A 15,890-nucleotide genomic window follows, 5' to 3' on the forward strand; every position below is an offset into this window, starting at 1 on the left:
ATGGCACCCTATGACGCTTTATATGGTCGGAGGTGTAGAACTCCTGTATGTTGCAGTGAAGTTGGAGAAAGGTGGTTGTCGAAACTAGAGTTGGTTCAAGTAACTGTCGATAAAATTAAAGTGGTTCATGATCACTTGAAAATTGCACAAAGTCGCCAGAAAAGTTATGCAGATAAGCGGAGGAGAGACTTAGAATTCGCAGTGGGTGATTGGGTGTTTCTTCGAGTATCACCATGGAAAGGGGTTATGAGGTTCAAAAAGAAAGGCAAGTTGAGTCCACGATATATTGGGCCGTATGAGATCATTGAGCAGATTGGGTCTACGGCGTATTGCTTGGCATTGCCACCGGAGTTGAGCCGACTCCATGATGTATTTCATGTTTCCATGTTACGAAAGTATATTGCGGATCCATCTCATGTGTTGACTTCTGAGCCGACAGAGCTAAAAGAGGATCTAACTTATGTAGAGCAGCCGGTGGAAATTTTAGATCGTAGAGATCAAGTTTTGCGCAATAAGACTATACCATTGATGAAAGTCTTGTGGAGGAGTCGCGCAATCGAGGAGGCTACTTGGGAGACTAAGGAAAGTATGAGAGCTCAATACCCACATCTATTTTCTGAAGGTAAGTGAATTTCGGGGCGAAATTCTTTTAACGGGAGGATAATTGTGAGACCCGACTCTTTTTTTTAAAAAGAAAAGTAAATAAGTAGTCTTATTAAAAGTGAATTTTTTTGTTTTATGTGGGCCTCCAATGTGGATTCCTAAAACTATAGGGATGTATTTGTAAAAAAAAAAACAAAATGTGTGTGCTGGTGTGCACGTGGAAGGCAAAGGAAGTGCTTGTGTGCATGTGTGGGATATATATATCTTCTAATAGAAAAAAAAATACAAACAGAAGAGAGAAAAAAAGAAACATACAGGAAAGAAAAAAAGAAAACGCAGAGAGAAGGATCGAAGAAGAGAGGATTTGCGTTAACGGAAGTTCTAATCTCGGTAGGTAACTCTTCATCTCTTTTGCTTATTGATCAGTTAATATGTCTTGTAATTGAGATGGGTTGTTCTTGGGCGTTTTTATTTGGAAAGAAAGGCCATGTTAGTAAATGGTGGAAGTGGTTTGTTAAGTGAAATAATCTCTTTGTATGCAGATGATAGTTTAATTTCCTACCTAGCTGATAATTTTACTTGACTTGCCATAAAAAGGAAGAACCCTAGATTTGAACAGAGGTTTTGGAAACAGTTAATGGTTACGGGAATGGATCGAATTGGTGTAATCTGTGGTGAATTAGGCCTAGGTATTAACAATATCACTGGCCTTCAATTTAATTGAATGGTTTTATGCGCACTAATTTATGGAATTGGACAAGAGAGCAGTAGACAAGGAAGAAGGAAAAAAAAAGAAAAGGGGTTTGGTTAGCAACGTGGAATAGTAGTTCCTCAATGGCTGTCAAATAAGTATTTTTATCATGTGTGGTCGAGCTTATGGAAGTCTGTTACACACTAATTGCTATTCGCCTAATCGGATAACTTTTTGATTATGAAATTGACACACTCTTATGTTGTCCGATGTACTGAATTTTTATTACGTGGTTAGTCTAGAAGGAATTTGATGCTAGAGTAATGGTTACAATCCTATCAATTTATGGGTATCTTTGTAATCATACTCACATGTATGGATTTATGTGTTACTCGTCAGGTTCAGAGGCGGCTACGAGCACCGTGACTCCAAGTAGGGAGTGAGCTCGTGTTGGTACCTTTTTGGCTGGGCCTCGAGGTGGGTGTTCTTATTTTTAATAGCAGAAGATGAGACACGGTGTAGAGTTATTTTTTGTTCTTTGAAATGGTTAATATTTGGCTTGAGCTCCTAAGCGAGAATATGATCGTAGCCTTAGTGGCGTTATAATATGGCCTTAGTGGCATTATTGATTATTGCCTTAGTGGCGTGAATAAATATTGCCTTAGTGGCATGACGACTATTGCCTTAGTGGCGTAAAGAGTATTACCTTAGTGGCGTAGATATGGGAATTGCCTTAGTGGCTTTATAAATTGCCTTAGTGGCGTTATAAGTATTACGTAACGGAAAGTTACTGCGGGGCTGAATAATCTTGTTTAAATTGTTTGATAGCACTTGTCTTTATTGCTTCTCTTATTACGAATAAGAACATTCACTAAGCAAGTTGATAGCTCACACCCCCACAGTGTTTTCTTTTCAGGTGCGTGACGGCACGCGGGTCCACTGCAGAGTCTAGACTGGAGTTGTGTATATAGTGGTCTAGCTTTTTGACTCTTTTGATTATGTGCCTATTTTTGGAGCTTGTATATGTTGTAAATACCCGTGGGCACGTCTTGTATGACAGTTGTTTCCGTATATATGCAAGTTAAGTTTTTTTTTTTTTTTTGAGTTGGACGCTTGGCTGGTGTTTTTATTTACTGTTTGAGCAGGGCCAATGTGTGGGTCCATCCCATTTGGAAAATAATTTAGCGTGATATTTTCCAGGATGGGGTGTGACAACAAGCGTCGAAGAATTCCATATTGTCAGTTATCACAAGAAGAAAAGGACAGAATAAATGCCCGAAGGAGAGCTTTATATGCCGAAAAAAATCCCAAAGAGAGAATAGGCTTTTCCCAGTTGAGATACAAGAACAAGTTAGTGCAGAGGAAAACATCGAATCAAGCTTAGGTTATGGCTCCATAGCAGAACTCTCTTATAATGAGGAAGACATTCCTAATGATCGTAATGTTATCCATATGACTCCTATAGGTATATTACGCTTCCTGGTTATTCGCAAATTTGTGTAGAGGTTTCTCAAGGAAATCTCATATCTATTTTATCTTTCATTACTTAATTTTGACAAGTACTATTGAAAGTAACTGATAATGCTTAATAGGTTCTTCTGTTATACCATCAAGTTCAAGACACCATGATGAATGTACGCTATCTAACAATTTTCCATATTTTATTTTACTTAGAACATAATCATAGAGCAAAATTTAATATTATCTCTTTGAATTTTCTATAGGTATGCTCGATGACATCTCCATAGGTATGACCCTAAACGCTCGCTACATTCGTATATAAGATGCTGTTAGTAATATGTGAAATTTAAATATAGGTGTAACAATGGATACGTTCACTACAGCACCAACTGTATCACAATGAGCTATACCAATGGAACCATACAAACTATCATCTATACAAGATTGTAAGCATTGTGGTGCCAGAAGATTCCCATATGAAACACCTAAGTTTTGTTGCTCAGGAGGTGAGGTTTGCCTTTACCCAATTACTATTCCAGTCGAGCTTCAACAGTTATATTCTGGTTTAAGGGCAGACTCATCCCACTTCCTCCAGTATGTAAGCCATATAATGAAATTTTTGCATTTACATCCATGGGCGTGCATCTGGACCCTGTATATGCGAAACGAACTAACGGGATTTAAACATTCAGAGCACAAGGACAGATCTATCATTTCATTGATAGTCTTTATCCTTCTGAGGAAATGCCATTGTATCTCCAGCTATATTTCTATGATACACAAAAAGAAATACAACTTAGAAAAGGTGATAAAGATAAATTGCAGCCACATATTATCTCAGGTCTGATTAATACGTTAAGGGCTAATCCATATTCTCAGTTTTTCCGGAGTCTTTCTGATTTGCCAAATATCGATGAATGTCAAATTATATTAAAAACAAATCCTAGAGCAGAAGACTCCACTACTTTACCACCGACTGTATCGCAAGTAGCTGCTATCTGGATAGAGGATGAAGGTGCCACACAATTACAAGAACGTGACATAATTGTTCGCAAACAAGAAGATGGTCATAGTCAGAAAATCAGTTATTACTATGGCTGTTATGATCCTCTCCAGTATCCACTTCTGTTCCCATCTGGTGAGCCCGGATGGCATCAAGGAATCAAGAAAGTTAAGGCATCAAATACCATGAAATTTTGCTCAGGGCAAGGCAAAGTACTGCCAAACCAATCAGCAACAGCAGAGGAGTTAATAGATATGTATGTTAAAATTGAGACATCAAGGTTGGATTATTTCAGAAATAAACAAGAGGAGATTCGAGCCGATTTATATCAAGGAATTGTTGATAGCATTAGTCAAGGGGAATCTGATCCTTCTAAGATAGGCAAACGAATTGTGCTCCCAGGTTCATTCATAGGAGGACCAAGGGACATGCGCAAGCGGTACCTAAATGCAATGACTTTAGTAGAAAGGTACGGCCAACCTGATCTCTTTCTTACAATGACATGCAATCCAAATTGGCAAGAGATTAAGAATGAAATGAAGCCACATAAAGAAGCTCAAAACAGACCTGACTTACTATCAAGAGTGTTCAGGAGTAAATTGGAACATTTGCAAAAAGAGATAGTAAAGAATCAGCTGTTTGGTCCTATTGCTGCATATACATTTGTAGTTGAATTTCAAAAGAGAGGTCTTCCACATGTTCATATGCTGCTGATACTGAAAAAGCTGTTCAAGCTCAACATAGTTGCGAAGATTGATGCATTCATCTCAGCTGAAATACCAGATAAAGAGAAGTACCCATATTTATATGCGATGGTTCTAAAGCATATGATGCATGGGCCGTATGGAGAGCTAGATATCACTAAGGTCTGCATGCAGAAAGGGAAGTGTAAGAACAACTATCCAAGAAGCTTCTGTGCAGAAACAACTATTGATGCAGATGGTTATCCAATATATAAAAGGCAAGCAACTGGTGAACAAGTTCAGATTCGAGGCCATATGCTTGATAATAGGTGGGTTGTTCCGTACAATCCTTATTTATTGGCTACATTTGACTATCATATTAATGTCGAGGTTTGCTTTAATATTAAAGCAGTCAAACATCTACACAAATACATATATAAGGGGCACGACAAGATTATTTACCGCCTAGCTACTTCAAAATTCCCAGAGAACATTGATGAGATCCAGCAATTTCAAACCGCAAGATGGATATTGCCACCTGAAGCAGTTTAGCGAATTTTTTGATTCTCACTTCATGAAATGTCGCCAGCTGTTATCAGTTTGCAATTGCACTTGGAGGGCTGTCAGTTGATACCACTAAAAAAAGACTCAAATCTACAGAATATCGTAGATAATGAGTTCTTATCCAGAACAATGCTTACTCAATTTTTCTGGATGAATGCTCACAACGACAAAGCAAAAGTATTGAAATTACTATACAAAGATTTCCCCCAGCACTTCGTGTGGAACAGCCCATCAAGATCATGGACAGAGCGAAAACAGCAAGAACTTGTTGGCCGAATCATCACAGCAAATCCTAGCGAAGGCGAAAGATATTATCTTCAGCTACTGCTTACTTATATCCCAGCGCCTACATCATATGCATATTTGAGAATAGTAAATGGCGTTACCTTTGAATCATATAGAGAGGCAGTCTACTAGAAGACGACAAAAGTAACGAAAAATGCATGGAAGAAGCATGTACAAATCGAATGCCATTCTCATTGAGGCAACTGTTCTCTACCATTCTTGTTTATTGTGCTCCAGTGAATCCATTGGAGTTATTCTTCAAATTTGAAGACGATATGGTTGAAGACTATATCTCTGTACAGAAGATCAGCAAAGATGTTGCGAGACAAATTTTACTCCAAACATTAAACACAGAGCTAGAGTCTATGGGCAAAAATCTGAATCATTTTTAGTTATCTCAGCTTGTTACTTCGGATTCAACAAAGAAAGCAACACCAAGGGAAGTAGAAGATGAAATAAACATTCCTATATCAGAAGATGATCTGAAAAGCCCAGACGTATTAAATGATGAGCAGTTAATTGCCTACAATAACATATTGGATGCTGCTTTTCATAAGAAGCCCAAATGTTTCTTCATTGATGGGCCCGGAGGTACTGGGAAGACATTTCTTTATCGAGCTCTACTTGCAGCAGTTCGTTCGCAGCATCAGATTGCATTGGCAACAGCCAGCTCTGGAGTTGCTGCATCAATTCTGCCAAATGGAAGAACTGCGCATTCCCGCTTCAAAATTCCAGTTAGTTGTGAAGGCAAACTGTGCTGTAGCATATCAAAGCAATCTGGCTTAGCTACTCTCATAAAGGAAACTACACTTATTATTTGGGATGAAGCATCAATGGCAAAAAAGGAATCAATTGAAGCTTTAGATTACCTGCTACGAGATCTTATAGATAACGACACATTATTTGGAGGAAAAGTTGTGGTTCTAGGAGGCGATTTTAGGCAAGTATTACCTGTCATTCCAAAAGGAACTAGGCATGATTGCATTAATGCAAGTATAGTGAGATCATACATATGGCAATCACTGATCAAGTTCAAGCTCACACAAAACATGCGTGCAAGGATTGATCCAGCATTTAGTGCATACATTCTGCGAATCGAAAATGGTCTAGAAAAGGAAAATGAAGCCAGAGAAATCAAACTGCCTACATCCTTGGTCATACAACCAACCTCAACAATCCCATCTTTAGATCAATTGATCCAATTTGTCTTCCCATCTTTTCACATTGACACATTAAACCCACTCTCTTTGACTGACTCAACCATTCTAACCCCCAAAAATGAAGCCGTAGATGAAATCAATGAGATAATGCTTTCGAAATTCCCAGGGAAAGAGCACACCTACTTAAGATTTGATGAAACAACTGATCCAACTCAACAAGGACTCTACATTGATTTCTTAAATTCCATCACACCACCAGGAATGCCATGCCACTGTCTCCGACTAAAAGAGAATAGCCCAATTCTATTACTGAGGAACATAAATCCATCCCAAGGGCTATGCAACGGCACAAGATTGATATGCAAAGAATTTACAAGCCATTTGATTACTGCTCAGATAGCAGTAGGAGAAAGGAAAGGTACTACGGTATTCATACCAAGGATCCCTCTACGACCAAATGATATCCAGCATTACCCAGTACCATTCACATGTCGCCAATTCCAGGTGAGAACATGTTTTGCCATCACAATAAACAAAGCTCAAGGTCAAACTTTAAATTCCGTTGGTGTATATTTGCCCGAACCTGTTTTCTCTCATGGCCAACTCTACGTTGCTTTATCCCGAGCAACAACAGTAGCCAAAATAAAAGTCCACCTTAAGCATTCAGAAAATGATCCATTGTCATGCTTCCAAACTAAGAATATTGTATACAAAGAGCTCCTAGAAGAAGCTAACTGTTGATAATTACAATACCTAAGTCGCAATTATGAACATACTTAGCTACAATGCAAAGCCCAAAAAAAGGTATATCCTATAACATTTACTCATATATTACATTTATTAATACATAGCTGCATTCATTTATCTGCTCATTCTGATAAATAACTGTAACTGCTCAATATTCGATGCTTCTACTAACGCGTATCTTACATTTATCAATACATAACTGGATTCATTTCTCTGCTCATTTGGATATATAAGCCTAGCTGCTCAATGTTGAATGCTTACATTAACACATACCTGTAAATTTGCAGGTCCAGATGGCCCCAAGCATTCTGCCACTAAGCAATGTCAACCTCACAACCTCAAACTATGTAGTTCAAGCCATGGTAATCGAAAAGAACATTCCAAGGATGTCAACCTCGAGCAATTCGCAATATCAAAGGATAATTTTGCAGGATAAAGAGGTAACACATCTAAAAATTCAATAATGATCCATATATTATTGCTCTTTAATCTGCTACTGCTATAATGATTTTACTAATGTCAGATGTTCTTTTGCTTATGGCCCAAAATTAACTGCTACTGCTGTTCAAAATGAAAAAATGATCTGCTATCTGTCATAGCTTCTAATCTTTAGCTTTACTATCATAGCTTCCTGATCTTCACCCTACGGACCTTGCTTACCTGACTTGCTACATTTGTTCATCAGTATGTTTTGCCCTATATTTTCCTGTTTTTCAACTATTGTAGTTGATTTGGTTCTGTTTCCTGAGGTTAATTTGTTATCAACTCTGGTATTATTTTTACCTTCTTCTTCCCCACAGAGACTACAGTACTACACCAAGTTTGTATAAATTTAGAGATGCAGTGATATATGAACATGATATTGAACTGCTCTTTCCTTTTGATCTTCAGAGCTATCATACAAATGGTTCCAAATAGTTTGAAACCCTTTCCCGTAACACTTCTACATCTACGTTCTACGTGATACTTAAAAGGCTCGAATATATGATCTTGCACATTCTTTGTTGAACATTTACGCATTTAATCATTTATTGAACTTCAGTGCAAAGCAATGCATTGTAACTTATTCAGTGATTCCCTCTTGCTATAAGATAACAAAACTTCATCCTCATGCTCAATATTCTGCTGCCTCTATTGTACAAACCTCAGAACATAGTGTCCTATGGCTTCTTCCAATGCCTAAATCTTGATGTGCAGAAACAAGTAATCGGATCTGCTTTCCAGCTTGAACTTCACATGTAGCTGTTACCTCTGATGCCCTCATATAGTTAACAGTTAACAATATCCAAAAATTGTTCATCTGTAGTCAGAAAATTCAGATGATTGAGTACATGCTACTGTCATGTATTCATTCAGTCCTATATATATCAACTTATCTAGCTTTGCAAAATACCTATGCAGATTCTCAGATACTTAAACATTGCAGCAAGGATATAGATTTAAGTACTACCTAAGCAGTAAAATCCATCTCTCCAAAGTTTAATGCACCATTAATCTAACAGTAAAATCTTACCCCATACCTATTTAACTCTGCCCTGCCAATTTAGTCTTCCCTCCCCAATATTTTATTCCTTCATTGTGGACAGTATTTTGAAATATCAATGTGTACTTTTTAAATTGATCCAGTTTCAATGTATCATCGGATTCTATTGCTTCTATTGTACAAACCTCAAAACATAGTATCGTGTGGCTTTTTCCGATGCTTAAATCTTGGTGTGCAGAAACAAGTGGTGGAATCTACTTTACAGCTTGAACTTCACGTCTAGCTGTTACCTCTAATGCCCTCATGTCATTAACACTTACCAATTTCCTTCCTTAGATGATATTGTTATAAGAAAATCCAAAAAAAATTCATCTGTAGTCAGAAAATTCACATGATTCAGTACATTCTACTATCGTATATTCCTTGAAATTTCAAAGCATAGTTTTTTTATTCATGTGATTCTAATGTATAGTTTGTTCCGCAAGCACAAATTCATGATAGTACCTACACTCTTCAACAGGGCAACAAGATGCAAGCAACCATCTTTGGATACAACATCAGAATTCTGCAAAATACACTGAAAATGTACCATACATATTGCATAACAAATGCTGCTGTCGGCCAGACTTCAGAAAAATTCCGTTTTCTGGAAAACAAGTACCAATTGGCCATCAATGCTTGCACACCAGTTGGAGAGATAGAAATTGACGGCCTCACACTCAGAACATTGAGATACAACTTCACTCCAATCACCGCTATTTCTCAAGTTCGAGTCTCCGATCCAAAAATAGGTAAGTCACTATACCACTAAAACTCCTTTAACCAAAAAGTAAGAACTAACTAATATTACAATTCCTTTTTAGATGTGCAATTTGCAATTTTAGAAGTTGGACCACTAAAACTTATCAATGATTCATATGTCGTGGATGTCCGAGTAGTTGATCAAGGGTAAGCCATACATAAAACCCCTAATCAAAATTATTATTTGTACTGCCAACAATGCTAACCAAAGCATTACAAAATACCATCAGCATGCAGCCAACAATCATATCACTGTGGGATCAATTTAGTGAATATGAAGCACGTGCAATGGCAACTTTACCAGGATCTTTCCCGGTAGTAATTGGATTGCGCTTGAAAACTTCCACATATTATGGTAATATAATCTTTACTCACAACAATCAATAACACATTTACATACAAAAATTCCCATATAGTTATATCCATGCAGGTTTGACACTTGCCATACGGAACACATCAAGTTTCATCTTCAACCTGCCAATACCAGAAGCAACTGCGCTACAATCATGGTAATCAATCTATTACCTAGGCAACGAAATACAAACTCTACCATTTCTATATTTAGCTTAAACAAGTAAAGCTCTGCAGTCTTCACATCAAAAAGTACTATTGCAGGTGTGTGGTGAATGCCAGCAAGATCAGAGAATTTCCAACAACACCATCACAGCTTCTTCTGGCAAACCCAACTGAAGAATCAGATGAAAAAATCACAAAGATTGCCAACCTTCCGGTGATCGTATAGAAGGTACCACCTATGCCAAATCTCATCCTCTAAGCAAATAGTATCCTTGCCATAACACTAAATACAAAGCTATACATTGCAGGTAGAGTTCTTAACCGTCAAAGGCATCGCAAGAGTAATTGATTTCGGACAAAAATTCTATCACCTAGCTTGCTCACTCTGCAATAAAGCAACAAATGCATATGGAGACGACAACTTCTGGTGCAACTATTGTCTCCAAAAAGTACCAGCTCTCGCAGAGTAAAAAACTCACTCCCAACTATATCAAATCTTCCAACCAAAACAAAAACTACATTAGCTAATCAAACAACGAACAGAACTGAAAAAAATCTTCTTTACTTGCAGGATCAAATTCAATGTCCAAATCACAGATTCAACTGGAAATATTGAAGCAACAGTCTTTTCCAAAATTGCATCAGAATTCTACAGCCTTACACCAGCAGATTTAACTGACGTAAGACAAGCATACTTCCTCTTTTAAATCTAATGCATACAATATCGTAGATTACAGAAAAAATGCATACATCCTGTTAAATTACAAAAGAATCTGAAACACTACTCAAAGCAAGGACAAGTGCTCTTCCTAGTGCTTCACAAACTGAGTGCACCAAAAGAATGCACCATCACATTGAAGGCCCACATGTACAATTATGCCGGAGTCAGCCAAATAAAATTCAAAGTCCATTCCATCTCCACCACAGACATGACAGAATCACAAAACCGTTCAGAGGCACTCCTTGCTCTGCCTTCAAATGCTCCAAATAAGAAAAGCAAGACCACAGAGCACAATGCAAGCTCCTCCTCCTTCCCAGCTATGGATACTCCAACAGTAAACAGCCCAACGGAAAACTCTGCTGCAACAGCTGAACAAACATCTGAGAGCCACAACGACAACAAATAGGGAGCCACCTCCGACATTTGCAAACCTACCCAAGCTTTTGCCTTGAACAACTTGCAAGCCATAGACTTTTGCTATGTCCAAGGAAAGTAAAATCTACTTTAGTACTAGCCCTTTTGTAATCTATTTCACTGCTAGCCCCTTTGCAGATACTTATGTTAATGTACCAAACTTATGTAACCTACTCTGGATAACCCTTTTGCAGTCATAAATATAACGTACTTATATGCAGCTAAATCACCAGAAAATTTAAAATCGATCAATTCAACGGGCAAGGCACACGTGCCTTGCACGTAGCAAAGTACCTAGTTTGGTTGGATAATTTGGTTCAACTGGATAACTTGGGGGATACTCATGTAAGTTGGCGTCTATGAATAAAAATTAATGATAAAGTATTGTCACACCTCTTATATAGTAATGAAATAACATTGTCAGCCCTCTTATTATTTTCAAGTTTCTGTTGTGTGGACGAATCAAATATTTTGGGACGGAGAGAGTATTTTCTTAGAGAAATGGAAGGTCAGATTTTGATCGTTCATTTTTGTTAAGATAACTATTATTTGGCCAAATAGATAAATATTATTTGTTCGAATAGAAACAAGTATCTGATCAGCGAATTTTTTTGTAGAATTAAATACACATGAATACTTACAATGAGTTTGGTGTGGTTTTAGTTATTCCATGGAGTTTTCATTCTCATACATTAATGGCTTTGTTGCAAAAGTGAGCTAGGGTTGTTGTGCATCAACCAAATATTTCATCGAATCTATTCAATTTCTATGCAGCTCTTTATGTGTCATTATCTATATTATAAAACAGAATGATTTTTCAAAAAGATGTCTATGCATTCAAACAAAGTACTAACATCTACAACCCTCCGATAATATTTTCATGTTATGGTTTGCCCGTTGGATGATTTCCTTTTCATAAGATACAGATAATATTCTCCAAATAAATCTACCCCTCTCTTCTCACTTTTAGGTAATCTATCTCTATTTAAATGTTTCTTTTTATAACGGATAGTTTTTTAAGTTGGGACAGTATTAGGGCCCAATGTGATTTTAAACACGGACATCCACTAGTCTTTCTATGAAATTTGATGCACCTTATTTGTACAGATAATGTTTAGTGTGGTAAATTGATGGTGACACGTTTGGGGTGGAAAACTTAGTAAAGTAAATCACGTGTCATTTTAAAAAATAAAAAATGAATGAATTTGGTTGGCTTTCAATCAGAGAAATGAGTCTGTATCACAGGATTTCATCATTGTTTTAGGACTGGGGGGAGCTGCTGTCCCTTGAAGGGACAACAGCGTGCTGTCCCGGCCGAGGGGGCCCCGCTCCGATCTTACTCCGATGATCGAAAACATTCACTTCGTAGAGCTCGTCGAGTTGAACAAGTATGGAAAAAATCAGTTTGGTCGGATATCATTAAGGCCATGTTTGATAAGTGTGTTAGGACTTGGGATAAGATTGCTAATCCTATGGGGTTTCTAACTCTTTGTTTGATTGGCAAATTAAGGATGGGATTGAGAAGAACATGGGATTAGTAATCCCACACTTATATAGGAATACTAATACCATGCTCTCCTAAGCTCCCTCCTACAAAATGACCACCTTGCTCATGATTTTTTAACTCAATACCAATAATGTTGAACATGCTTGGTGTTTGAAATGGTTATTGGATGTCTACTGTTTTCAAGCAGGACAACGTATCAATTTTCAGAAATCAAAATTATTTGTAAGTCCTAATATGGGGTTGCCTGAAGTTAATAATCGTAAGGAGATTTTTGGAGTCCGGTGTTTGGATAAACCTGGCATATATTTGGGGTCTAATATGGATTTTTCAACTAGACTTACAAGATACTTGAAGATATGACTCGTGTTCTAGGGTTTTATTGGAATGAAAATGAAAAAAGAATGATGGCAGAAAGTAGCGTGTGGAATGAATATATCCAAGTAAGTCATAATTAATGTGTTTTAATTTTGCGTGAACTAACTTTTAATCAATCTTTTGGTAAATATCTCTCCTTGTTTCTTTTCTTTCTTTTTTTATACTTAGGCTGTTCCGCGAGCGAGGAACATGAGGCACATGCAATTTCCATATTTCAAGGATTGGCACTTTAGCTTTGGGGATGAGTTGGCCGAGAAGACAAAAGTTTGAAAAAATAAATTGCTACTTATGGACTTTTATCGCCTATGTAATGTTACTCAAATAAATAATTAGATTTATTACAATAAGATGTTATCTGTTTTGTTCTCTCATTTTTTGAGTCCCCAAAGTTCAGCTTCCATACTGGTGCGGTCATGAAGCTTCCATACTTGAGACGGTACTGATTCTAGGCACAGCCAATGCATAGAAAGAAGGATACATAGTCACTTATAACTTTGTAATGAGATCAACGTTCACCTTGGTTGTACCAGTACAAAGATTGTCACACCAATTTAGAACCGAGTGCTAGCAACCAGGATAAGCGGGGTATAAATCCGTAAAGGGACAACTAGCAAACTGAAAAGATTTTTGCACTCACAATCCACAGCCACTTTGATGATTTGACAGCCCTCCTGTGCACATGATTGGGCCCCACCATGTAAGACGGAGGGAGGATCATGGTATATCAAACAAGACGTTTTTATAAATTTCCAAAACTTTTCATGAATTAGCAACTTAAAATATAGCTCATTTTTCGAAGCCAAAACAGCCAAAGAGTAATTAGAAGTCAACTGGAAACAGTGCCATGAATAACAGGTAAAAGATACAAAACCATACCATGTCTCCATTCGCAACACTTTGATTTCATTGAGTCTGGACATCAACAAGCATGTGAGCACGTCATGAAATGTCAAAGATGCCCACCAAATGTTCATCCACAGCCTGAATTCCATGTTAAACCTACTCAAAGACTGAATCAACAGGCATAACCATTCCAAAGATCCATGGAAGACTATTTGAACCTCCCATTACAATCAAAAGGTAATGCATGTGCAGGAATCAATCACCTTCAATGCCATCTTCTTTCTACTTAAGATACAAAACAAGTAACCATAGGCCCAACATAAGTGGATTTTATCGATAAGAATGACATTATACATACAAAAATCAAAGATGAAACCAGCAACTATGCACAGGTTATCGTAGATAATCAAAAGGGTTGAGAGAGACAAGGGATCTGTAGATGTTCCTTAACGTGGAATTGCTCAAAAGCACTGCTTCTAGTTCTTGATGTAAAATGTATCACATGAAATGGGACCACAAATAAAATACAGGACTTGACTGAAAGGATCTATGATCCAAACATAGCCTTAAGTATAAGATGATGCCATCTTTCAAATGATCCTTCATAACATGCAGATTTCTATACACAAGAATTACAAGGCAAAAATTAGTTTAGTTTTAAGTTAATTTGAGCAGAGGATGGGGCGCAGCCGCACAGGATATCTGACAAGTAAAATATGTTATAATAACAGCCCCCTCTATACACGGTTAAGCGGTTATAAAATATATCAAACCCATGACTCTTCCAGAAAACTAAAGCAGTATTCATCAAAAATAGGAGAGCAAAATCCAACCCTTACCTTTCAACAAAAGCAGATTAACTTTTTCGAACCTTTCCCTTGATGCCTCCTAATATTCGTATTGCAAGTAGAAACTGAGCACAAATGAAATCAAGGACTTAGTGGATTGAACTGAATCGTGTGAGACATATCTCAAATTGTACAATTCCAACGCAAAACTATACGAATTGTTTGCTTGGTGCATTGAATCAAATCGTGTGATAGTGGGAATCAAGGTTAACATTGTCGGTGATACGGCCATATATCGGCCGATAGGTAAGTAAATAACAGTATCGGAGTTCCAAAGAATGGGATAAAAACATAAAAAGCTCTTTATTTAAAACCCTGTCAGGAATCATGATATTTGTAATGGAGATCAAGACAACCATAATGCATCATCCAGCAAAGAAACTTGATGTGCTGAAGCATACACACTGCAGGAAAACAAACAGTCCTTCACATGTAGAAACATGCATATCTCCTCCATAGTTTCGGCCAACAGATGCCTAAACATAAAGTATAGACACAAGAGAGCACCTAAAGAATTTTAGGTTGAGACATCACATATGAACACATGAAACAGTAAGATACATTGTACAAACACATCTGATGCTTCCTATACCCCAGAGAGAGAGAGAGAGTCTCATCCACTGGCTGCCATTTGTGGGCTTCCTTCGTGAAGAAATTGTTAGACTTGTCCCACATCACTCATCTAAGCCACCCAAGCTTGGTTAATAAATTCTAAAGGCTACTCCACCTATTGCCAATTGGTTTTAGGTTGGAACCCTCCAAGAAATCTAACATGGTATCAGAGCCAAGTCTTGGGTGGTCTCACCTCTCGTGGGAAGTCTCTGTCATCTCTGTCGCCCGAGTCAGTCAGTCAGCTCCTGATCTGTCACCTCCACGTGCATCCGGGCTGCACGTGAGGGGGAGTGTTAAGACTTGTCCCACATCACTCATCTAAGCCACCCAAGCTTGGTTAATAAATTCTAAAGGCTACTCCACCTATTGCCAATTGGTTTTAGGTTGGAACCCTCCAAGAAATCTAACATGGTATCAGAGCCAAGTCTTGGGTGGTCTCACCTCTCGTGGGAAGTCTCTGTCATCTCTGTCGCCCGAGTCAGTCAGTCAGCTCCTGATCTGTCACCTCCACGTGCATCCGGGCTGCACGTGAGGGGGAGTGTTAGACTTGTCCCACATCACTCATCTAAGCCA

The 15,890-nt window shown here is 37.9% G+C and overlaps 4 protein-coding genes and 2 long non-coding RNA genes across 6 annotated transcripts; 5 read left to right on the forward strand and 1 right to left on the reverse strand.

Moving 5' to 3' along the window:
* On the forward strand, window positions 1-1,157 carry LOC131327559 (uncharacterized). Its single transcript, XM_058360711.1, has 3 exons — window positions 1-622; window positions 998-1,092; window positions 1,146-1,157. The coding sequence occupies exons 1-3, from the start codon at window positions 1-3 to the stop codon at window positions 1,155-1,157; spliced, it is 729 nt and encodes a 242-aa protein (XP_058216694.1).
* Window positions 1,158-1,692: 535 nt separating this feature from the next.
* Window positions 1,693-2,391, forward strand: LOC131327110 (uncharacterized). The gene is made up of 2 exons (XR_009200194.1): window positions 1,693-1,771; window positions 2,197-2,391. It is a non-coding gene; the product is annotated as an uncharacterized LOC131327110 (long non-coding RNA).
* Window positions 2,392-2,495: 104 nt separating this feature from the next.
* Window positions 2,496-4,993, forward strand: LOC131327560 (uncharacterized). Its single transcript, XM_058360712.1, has 6 exons — window positions 2,496-2,644; window positions 2,760-2,776; window positions 2,887-2,928; window positions 3,019-3,042; window positions 3,259-3,349; window positions 3,448-4,993. Exons 1-6 carry the CDS (start codon window positions 2,496-2,498, stop codon window positions 4,991-4,993), a joined length of 1,869 nt encoding a protein of 622 aa, XP_058216695.1.
* A 27-nt stretch (window positions 4,994-5,020) lies between these two features.
* LOC131327562 (uncharacterized) lies at window positions 5,021-8,115 on the forward strand. Its single transcript, XM_058360713.1, has 6 exons — window positions 5,021-5,306; window positions 5,528-5,586; window positions 5,683-6,954; window positions 7,485-7,637; window positions 7,825-7,881; window positions 8,089-8,115. Exons 1-6 carry the CDS (start codon window positions 5,021-5,023, stop codon window positions 8,113-8,115), a joined length of 1,854 nt encoding a protein of 617 aa, XP_058216696.1.
* Window positions 8,116-9,181: 1,066 nt separating this feature from the next.
* LOC131327108 (replication protein A 70 kDa DNA-binding subunit B-like) lies at window positions 9,182-10,678 on the forward strand. The gene is made up of 7 exons (XM_058360115.1): window positions 9,182-9,471; window positions 9,544-9,628; window positions 9,712-9,836; window positions 9,912-9,990; window positions 10,097-10,226; window positions 10,306-10,463; window positions 10,569-10,678. The coding sequence occupies exons 1-5, from the start codon at window positions 9,210-9,212 to the stop codon at window positions 10,221-10,223; spliced, it is 678 nt and encodes a 225-aa protein (XP_058216098.1). The 5' UTR covers window positions 9,182-9,209; the 3' UTR covers window positions 10,224-10,226; window positions 10,306-10,463; window positions 10,569-10,678.
* Window positions 10,679-13,290: 2,612 nt separating this feature from the next.
* On the reverse strand, window positions 13,291-14,908 carry LOC131327109 (uncharacterized). Its single transcript, XR_009200193.1, has 3 exons — window positions 14,697-14,908; window positions 13,891-14,139; window positions 13,291-13,685 (listed from the first exon to the last, which is right to left on the reverse strand). It is a non-coding gene; the product is annotated as an uncharacterized LOC131327109 (long non-coding RNA).
* Between the last annotated feature and the right edge of the window lie 982 nt (window positions 14,909-15,890).

The sequence above is a fragment of the Rhododendron vialii genome, chromosome 5a (genome assembly GCF_030253575.1).
Source record: "Rhododendron vialii isolate Sample 1 chromosome 5a, ASM3025357v1".
NCBI lineage: Eukaryota > Viridiplantae > Streptophyta > Magnoliopsida > Ericales > Ericaceae > Rhododendron > Rhododendron vialii.

Coding starts and splice junctions, on each gene's coding strand:
- LOC131327559 (XM_058360711.1), top strand. CDS start 1: ATGGCACCCTATGACGCTTTATATGGTCGGAGGTGTAGAACTCCTGTA. Junction 623..997: donor CCCACATCTATTTTCTGAAG/GTAAGTGAATTT, acceptor TAATCTCGGTAG/GTAACTCTTCATCTCTTTTG.
- LOC131327562 (XM_058360713.1), top strand. CDS start 5,021: ATGTCGCCAGCTGTTATCAGTTTGCAATTGCACTTGGAGGGCTGTCAG. Junction 6,955..7,484: donor TCACATGTCGCCAATTCCAG/GTGAGAACATGT, acceptor GTAAATTTGCAG/GTCCAGATGGCCCCAAGCAT. Junction 7,638..7,824: donor TAATTTTGCAGGATAAAGAG/GTAACACATCTA, acceptor TTACTATCATAG/CTTCCTGATCTTCACCCTAC.
- LOC131327108 (XM_058360115.1), top strand. CDS start 9,210: ATGCAAGCAACCATCTTTGGATACAACATCAGAATTCTGCAAAATACA. Junction 9,629..9,711: donor GTCCGAGTAGTTGATCAAGG/GTAAGCCATACA, acceptor AAATACCATCAG/CATGCAGCCAACAATCATAT. Junction 9,837..9,911: donor GAAAACTTCCACATATTATG/GTAATATAATCT, acceptor ATATCCATGCAG/GTTTGACACTTGCCATACGG.
- LOC131327560 (XM_058360712.1), top strand. CDS start 2,496: ATGGGGTGTGACAACAAGCGTCGAAGAATTCCATATTGTCAGTTATCA. Junction 2,929..3,018: donor TTCAAGACACCATGATGAAT/GTACGCTATCTA, acceptor AATTTTCTATAG/GTATGCTCGATGACATCTCC. Junction 3,350..3,447: donor GACTCATCCCACTTCCTCCA/GTATGTAAGCCA, acceptor TTAAACATTCAG/AGCACAAGGACAGATCTATC.